The following is an 8,642-nucleotide window of genomic DNA, read 5'->3' as shown; positions in this document are numbered from 1 at the left end:
TTCCCTGACTTCCTGAATACCAAATTGCCCTTCAGTTCCAGTCACCCATGGTAGCTGTGTAAAACTTGAATGACCCTTGGTGAATGTTTGTGTTCACTTTAATTGTGTTTGCTTTTCCCCAGGAAGTACTCGGTTTCCTTCTCTTATTAAAGTTAAGCATCTCCTATCAGTTTTAAAATCTGGTGGGAGATAACTTTTATAGCAGATAATGAGTTTCACAACTCCTTAGCCTCCTGTTTCTCTGAATCCTATAGTCATTTGTAGTGAATGAACTGAGGAAGGAGTGCTGCTTTCTGATGACTCCATAGTAGATAAATAAAACTCTCCCTGCTAATCAGAGTTCTTGGAAAAAGACCCTTAATCGTTCTACCATTTTTAAGTATCCTCCTGGCAACAACAAGAGAGCATCTAGAGAAATATTCCACATGTAAATATCAAGTTATGGAAGTTCAAAGGACTTTGAAAGAAGAATTCTGAAATACAGTACGCAATAGTGCTTTAATAAGAGACCTGGAACCAAAGTTCCATCCAAGGCCTGTAGATAATGTATTAGGTTGTCGGGAAAGCCATGATGTATTTTTCTATGCAAAATGTGTCATGATTTTCCCAACAACCCAGTAATTTAGCAAGGCAACTAAACAGGACTCAGTAATGTCAATGAGAGGAGAATGTTGTCAATAAGCACTTTCTTTTACCTCTACTTCAGTGAAATGTCACATCACCTATGGCCTCAGTTTTGACATTGGTACCAATCAGTGTCTCCTAATATTAATAGACAAACTCACCAGAGGTATGATTCTAAACTTCTGTAATCAATAAATATTTGAGTATGATGCCTCAGACTAAAACAATGGTATAAGAGGAGCTACTAATCACACAGAAATAGCTTTTTAAATTAAATTTTATTTATTATTATTATTTTTTAATCTGACCAAAGAGAGACATGAGAGAGAGGGAAAGTGAGAAAGCAAGCCACCAGGTCCAGGACTCGAACCCTGGTCGGCTATGTGGTAGTCCAGCACCACAACCACCATACCACCTGCTGGCTCTGACACAAAAATATCTTAACTGAACTTAGTTGACTATAAAAACTAAAATAAAATTATAATCTACTTAGTCTTCAACAACAAAAAGAAGCAGGCTATTTAAGTTTACATTAACATTGTAAGTGCTCTCAGAAAGTAGCAAAAATGGAGAAAAAGGTTATTTGGATTCAAGTGCAAAAGAGCAAATAAAAGAAGAAAATAATCAGGCTAGCAGGTGGCATGGTAGTTAAGGTACTAGATTTTTCACATGGCCAGCCATGGTTTGAGTCCTGAACTCGGTGGATCAAAAATCACGCTGGGCACATGTGCATGTGTGCTTGGCCAGAATCCTAAGAGGAGAATGGAGGAGGAGGAACTGCAGTGTGGCCATCCCCCACAGAGGATGATCTCTCACTTTCCTTCTTACTGTCTCTCTCTGTCTCTAGCAAGCACAGGTACCATATGGCAAGAACCTTAAAAAATAAATAAATCAAATAATAAGAAAAATCAGTCATATGGACTTAAAAGTATAATGTGATTCTCTGAATAGCAAACCACAGAAGATAATCGTTGAGGTTATTCATGAGAACAAGGAAGGGCAAGTGGGATGTTCTTGCTGAGATTTCCCGTCTCAGCAAGCCTATGAGTAGTGTGGGGGCAGGAGACTCTCAGTACTCTTCATTTCCCCAGAATTGCAGAGCATATGCACATGACAGTAACAGCGATATGTAGCACTCTTACTCTGGCAGGTACCCTTCTAAGGATTGTGATATATATTCTATTTATAGACACTCAGGGATGTATGTGTATTTTCCTAATCCTACAATAACTCAGTGAAGCAGGTAATGTTGGGTTGTCCCAAAAGTCATGACACATTTTTGCATAGAAAAACAAAAATATACGCCATGACTTTTCCAACAACCCAGTATTTTTCCCATTGTACAGGTGAGAAAACTGAGCCACAGTAGTTGTGAAGTCACAGAACTATACTGGAAAGCAGGCAGCTGGACCCTGAGCCCTCCATCATGGGCTGGTGCCCCTGAGATAAGTGAGGAAAAAGTCAGCCTTTGCAGACCTTTGCACTCTGAGGCTCCTGCTTTCTGAGAGGCTGGGGAATTATTGATGACTTCATGTGTTCATGTTTACCAAGACCTGTCAAGACTGAATTGTGTACTCTGAGCTCTGAGAGACCCAGTGCACTTTGTGCAGTTGAACTCAACACTTCATGTTCTGCCACTTACAGGTTATGGCTCTCTTGGCATGATGACCAGTGTGCTGGTTTGTCCTGATGGCAAAACAGTAGAAGCAGAGGCTGCCCACGGGACTGTAACACGTCACTACCGCATGTACCAGAAAGGACAGGAGACATCCACCAATCCCATTGGTAAGATGGTGTTTCCTTCTGCATGGGTTTCTCACCAGAGAGCACTCTGCAAAGGAGATCTCTGAGTTCCTCTGACTGCCAGTTATTTGCGTACAAAGTCATCACCAAACAGCTGACTTGTTCTGCTAATAAGAGTTATTTTAATATGCCCCTTAACATCAACAATATTGCCTTTCTATTTTGTGGGAGAGTATACATTACAGAGAAGAATTTTTCAACAAGCACTATACCTCTTGCGTAGTGAAACATCACATAAGATGCAAATCTAAAACCCACATGGGTAAGTCCTTCTAGCAAGGATTCAAAGACGGCACTTTAAAAAGAGATTACAGCCAGGAAAGAGGAAACCAATATAGACAAGATATAAAAGAGATTGTGACCTTTTCCAAATTAGTAAATTCCTTAAGCTTCAAGCACTAATACCACACTGTGAAAATGTGCTTTCTTTTAATTCCTGTGTGAGAAAGTATCAACTCTCTTAACGCTTCTAACCCAAGTGGACAGCATCTAATGAAGTCTGTCACTTAAATTTTTTTTTAAAAGTCTGTTTTGAGGAACTGTGAAACATTTGGGAATCCCTATAACTGGGATAATTGAAATATGTTCGTTCTGGGACCAGCCGGTGGCATGGTGGTTAAGGTGCTATACTCCCCTATAGTCAATCATGGTTCAAGCCTCAGACCTGGAGGCTTGAAAGTCAAGCCAGGTACATGTGCATGTACACCCAGACTTCTGAAGAGAGAATGGGGGAGAAGAGACTGCAGCATGGCCATCCTTCCTGAGGGGCGATTTCTCACTTTCCCTCTCTCTGTCTCTCTGGCCAATGCATGTGCCCTGTGTCAAAAATAATAATAACAATATTAAAAGAAATATGTTTTTCTTCCCCCCCACCCCCCACTCCCGCTTAGCTTCCATTTTTGCCTGGACTAGAGGATTAGCCCATCGAGCAAAGCTTGATAACAATAAAGAGCTTGACTTCTTCGCAAAGGCTCTGGAAGACGTCTGCATTGAGACCATTGAGGCTGGCTTTATGACCAAGGACTTGGCTGCTTGCATTAAAGGTTTACCCAAGTAAGTATAAGATGCCCAAAATAAACTCTGTGGTCAAATGATCACTTTTCCTCACTGGACTCGAAACGTAAATACTTTTTAGAATTCAGTGAATGGTTATTTCACCATCTCGTTGAGGAGTCAGCAGACATTATCTATAAATTGCCAGATGGTGAGTATTTTAGGCTTGTGGAACATACGACAACCTTTCTTCTACTAAGCAACACCCAACTTTGTCCCTACCATTCTAGGAAGAAAGCAGTCACAGACAGAAACAAATGGATAGAACAGCATCCCGGTCAGACTTGTATGTACAAAACCAGCCTGCAGGCTAGATCTGGTCCATGGGCTGGGCTGTCAGTAATGATCATTGAATGACAAAGTTCTGTTTTTTAAGAAGAAAATTATAGACAATTAGAAACAATGAAATCTCAGAGACTTCTATTTCATCCCTTTAAATTTACAAATGAGCAAAGTAAGCAGCACAAGTATAAGATGTCCCGTTGATTATAGTCCTTTCCTCTGTGTCTTTAACCATCAGTCAAATAGTCAACAGTCCGTGGATTGGCCCAGTTTGGCTGAGAACATGGTAGATAGTATCTCAGTTGAATTAGCTGCTAATCAGAGAGTCATTACTCAAAGTCAAGGTTAGGTACTGTGGCTCACCTCAAGAAACTGCTAAAATTTGACACTAATACCATGCCCCCTATCGGTGTATCCTCTGAGAGCCCAGTTAGCTTCAGTATACTCCAGTTATGGGAATATACTAAATGGTAAGTTTCTTACATTTCTTACATTTCTGGTAAGAATACAATCTTTGAAATGTTCTTGTCAGTATAATGTCTTTGTAGCCTGTCTGACAGGCACCTGTCAGCATAATTATGTTAGCCAGTTTGCTATCTTTTGTTTTTGAGACACTGGTAGAAGTAAGGGCACTAGTGTTGGCTCTGTAGCATGGTGGGTAAGCCCTGTGCATTGGGAACTGAGCTGGATCCCACATGGCTGACCATGGTCGACTCATGGTTCACCCCAGTTGCTTGAAAAGCATGCCAGGTGTGTGTGCATGCCCAAAATCATCAGGGGATACAGAAATAAATTAGAAAGATTTGTGGCGTGACCACACCTTATTGGGTTCTTTCTATCTCTGTCTCTCTTTCTCTCCAGCAAATGTATGTACCCTTTAGACCAAAAAAAAAAAAATGAGGCCAACAGTTTGCAAGATTGAGGTGATGGACTCCCACTTGGCCAACCACAGTTAGCATCCCAGACCTGGTGGCTTACTTTCTCACTTTCTCTGGTCAAATTAAAATTAATTCTTTAAAAAGAAAGAAATAAACAAAAAAGTAAATAGAGAAAAAGGAAAAACAATAAGAGCACTAAAGCTTTTTTAAAAAAGAATTATTAGGGAACCAGCAGTTAGCGTAATGGCTATGTCACTGGACTCCCACGTAGTCAACCGCAGTTCGCATCCTGGACCCGGTGGCTTAGAACTCACGCTGGGCGCGTGTGTGTGCATGCCCAAGATCCCGAGAGGAGAATGGAGGAGAAGGGATTGCGGCGTGACCATCCCCCCTGGGGGGTGATTTCTCGCTTTCTGTCTCTATGTCTCTCTCTCTCTGGCAAGTGTATGGGTCCTCTGGCAAAAATTAAAAACAAAAACAAAAAAAAGAAAGAAAATAAGTCTTACTCATCTCCATACTTTATGATTGGTGTAATAATTAACAATCAGTTAACTTTTTTGGTGTTCGAGTCAATAGCTCCTGTATTTAATGTTCTTTTTATACAGTTCCTTTTGTATTTTTATATCCCTCAAGAGAGAAAGTCATTGGAACCAGATATCTGTTCTGGTGTCTTGTGCTTTTTCCTATTACTCTGTAGTAGTTAAGCCTGGCCAAGTGGTAGATCATGCCCCTCCCCGCAAAAAAATAATAAAAAAGAAAAACTCTCTGAATACTGATTGAATGCACTTTGTCAACTCTAGAGAACATGAGGTAAGGGTCAACAAATGAGCAATTCTTGGTCTCATTTATTCACATAAGTCTGGTTGAATTATAGCCCAGGTGGTGGTCCTGTTCTCTTATCTGACATTCATAACTTGTGCATTAATAAATTCATGCATTTGTAATTGGAATATTGTTTCTAATACTAATTAATCAAATAGAAGATAATAAATTGAATAATACATTAAATTAGCATGTAATAATTATATGGCTAACATTGGGTTAGATATTTTTTGAGTACAAAAAAATAGCTGGCTATAGGATATGGTTCCTCTTCCATTCTTTGTTACTTCCTTGATGTGTGCGTGCATGCCCAAGATCCAGAGAGGAGAATTGAAGTGAAGGGATTGCGGCGTGGCCATCCCCCCAGGGGGTGATTTCTCACTTCCCATCTCTCTGTCTCTCTATCTTTATGGTGAGAGCATGCGCCCTATAGCAAAAATCTCTCCCCCCCAAAAAAAGAATAAAGTTTATTTTGGTACAAAAAGTTTTTGAAGTCCATGCATAGTTGTTTCACTATACATGTCTTTCACAAACTTTTTGAAGATTCTCCCGTATAGCAAGAAACTAGCATGAAGGTGTGTGTGTTAGCCTCCACTGTGGGCTGCCGGGAGAACTACAGTCCTAGGCTGGGCTTAGCCCTGTGAACCCCTTTTTTTTAAAAATAAGTATATATTTAGTCTTGCTATGAGACAGCACTGTTTTTTTGTTTTGGTTTGTTTGTTTTTTTAACAAGAAAAACAGAGAAACACGGAGAGGGATCCACCGCTGTCCTCAGTCATCCCCAGATCATCTACCAGTCATGCTCAGGGAGGTCTCCAACAAAAACCCAGAACCTTTCACATGGGTCAGCCTGCAGAGCCATGTGTTCCTACTGCACCATTGTCTGACTCCTTTTTAAAGTTATTATTCAAGAGAGCTCATGTATGCAGACAGAAGAGCACCCTTCAACAGGGTATGGTCACACCACAGTCCCCTTCCTCCAGCACGTAGTATCCTGGGTACTCACATACATGCCTAGCATGTTACAGGCAAACCAGTCCAGGAATTCAAACCACAGTCGTCATATGGGTCTGGCTTCTCTTGAGCAGCACATTCCTGGGTACCACAGGTCTGGTGAATGTTGAATAGTTACTGTCCATAACTTGCTAACATTCATTGGTCTCCTTCCAGAAATAAATAAAATACCATCTTAAGTCGCATTTGTAGGACTCTTCCTCTAACTGTGCTATGAGAAACCAACTAAATTTCTTTTTTTTCTTTTTCCTCCCCCGTTAGCGTGCAACGTTCGGACTACTTGAATACATTTGAGTTCATGGACAAACTTGGAGAAAACTTGAAGATAAAGCTAGCTCAGGCCAAACTTTAAGGGTACACTTGGCCTTAAGAGGATAAGTGTTCTATGGTAACTAGGTCCACAGGTTTACATTTTTCTGTATAACACTCAAAAGTAAAGGCAAAATCAATTTTGTAACTTGGTTAAAAGCCAGAGTTTATCTTTTCTATAAGTTTACAGTCTTTTTCTTACATACATACAGTTACTGCCTCCTCATGAAGGTGGCAGGACACTTTTTTAAATTTTATTTTATTTTCTAGTAGCAGCCAAGAAATTACTTTAGTACTCAGTTGTATTCACTGTCACTTTTTCTCATGTTTCAGTATAAATGACCAAAATCAAGAGTGCTTGAAAGGGTAAATGACAGCCACAGTATTGTTCCCTAAAATATGTGTAAGGTAGAAATTTACTCCCTTCCTCACTTGCCTTTAACCTTGGACACTGGGAGGATTTGGTGTTACAGATATTCCCTAGGTGAGGTAGAGCTATTCGTTGTATTTGTACATGATTGGAACAAACATGTTGAAAACACTGCAGTTGTTTTTTGCAAAGAGCTCTTGATAAATGTTTTGAATACAGTAAATATATTTGAGGCCACTGGAGAGTTGGAATCCAAAATAAATACTACCTGGAGGTTTGTTCTCTGTGTTCGACCTTTCCTCCTCCTGGCCTGGTCTGAGTGTTATGCTACCCTAAATAGCATATTTCATCCACGTGCAATAACGTAAGCTGCACCTTTTTTTTTTGGAACTCTGCTGGCCTGTTTCATTTCTTTTATATAAATGTGATTTCTCAGAAGATGATATTAAACACTATTCTAGTTCTGTTCTTCAGCTGAATTGTTCATTAAAATTAATGCTAATGACTATTCTGAGTGTGTATTTATTGGGTTTACTTTTTTTTTTTAAGGTTTTTGCCATAGGGTATGTACACTTGGCAGACAGTGAGAGGGAAAGTGAGAAAGATGGCCATGTTGCAATCCTCCTCCTCATTCTCCTCTTGGGATTTTGGGCATGCATGCACATGCACCTGGCATGGTTTTCAAACTGCAAGGTCCAGGACTTGAACCACAGTCAGCCATGTGGGAGTCCAGTACCTTAAGCACTATGCCATTTGCTGACCCCAGTTTTACTTAGAGGCCAACCACCATGCTGCATCACAGCCACAGGATTTCAGAATTCAATTTGAAAATAATTCTCTGTTCTCTAGAAATGTATTGTGAGCAAATGGGTAAGTAAAAAAAAGTAAGGTATGGATCCTACAGTGAAAGGAAAGATCAAAATAGAGCTAAAAGAGTAATGAGGAGGTATTAGAGAATGGATTCTATCTATTCATATGTTGAGGAGTTTGGGTGCTATCCTATAAATTATTTGGGAGCCAAAGAAGAGTGTTTATTTCTTCCATGAGTGAGACAATCAGAGAGAAAGAAAGATGGAGAGACAGCAGCCCCAGCGTGGTCCTGATGCTGCGATCCACCCTTATCCCTGACCAGCCCTGGATCATGGGCACTCTTATGCCTAGAGTATCCAGGGAGGTCTGTAGACTCGAAATGGGTACCCTCTCATTTGGGTCAGTCTCTTACAGGATCACTTTTTACCACTGTGCCACCATCTGCCCCCCACATCATGAAGAATTTTAAGAAAGAAGGCTCATGATCATATTTTCATTTTTTAAAATAGCATTGTGAAGAGTTTTTATAAAGAATTGTGGATGGTACCAGACAGGAAGGAAGTAGGTACTAAAAACTCAAAAAACAAATAAGGAGAGAGCTAAAATCTAGTAACAAGTGCACTCTAGTTGTCTTCTGAAACATTTTTTTCTCTCTTCACTTCCCCTTTAACCAAAGA

The 8,642-nt window shown here is 40.1% G+C and overlaps 1 protein-coding gene across 2 annotated transcripts in view; it reads left to right on the top strand.

The window, feature by feature from the left end:
* Positions 1-7,663, top strand: part of IDH1 (isocitrate dehydrogenase (NADP(+)) 1) — a 26,047-nt gene extending 18,384 nt beyond the window's left edge. For both annotated transcript variants that reach the window (XM_006140063.3, XM_014586183.2), the window contains exons 9-11: positions 2,269-2,409; positions 3,318-3,480; positions 6,738-7,663. In XM_006140063.3, coding sequence (XP_006140125.1) covers positions 2,269-2,409; positions 3,318-3,480; positions 6,738-6,828 — 395 coding nt within the window. In that variant the 3' untranslated portion in view covers positions 6,829-7,663. The remainder of the gene's footprint in view (positions 1-2,268; positions 2,410-3,317; positions 3,481-6,737) is intronic.
* Positions 7,664-8,642: the final 979 nt, after the last annotated feature.

This window comes from Tupaia chinensis, unplaced genomic scaffold (assembly GCF_000334495.1).
Source record: "Tupaia chinensis unplaced genomic scaffold, TupChi_1.0 Scaffold000018_1, whole genome shotgun sequence".
In the NCBI taxonomy this organism is placed as follows: Eukaryota; Metazoa; Chordata; class Mammalia; order Scandentia; family Tupaiidae; genus Tupaia; species Tupaia belangeri.
This window is presented reverse-complemented; position numbering and strand designations above follow the sequence as displayed.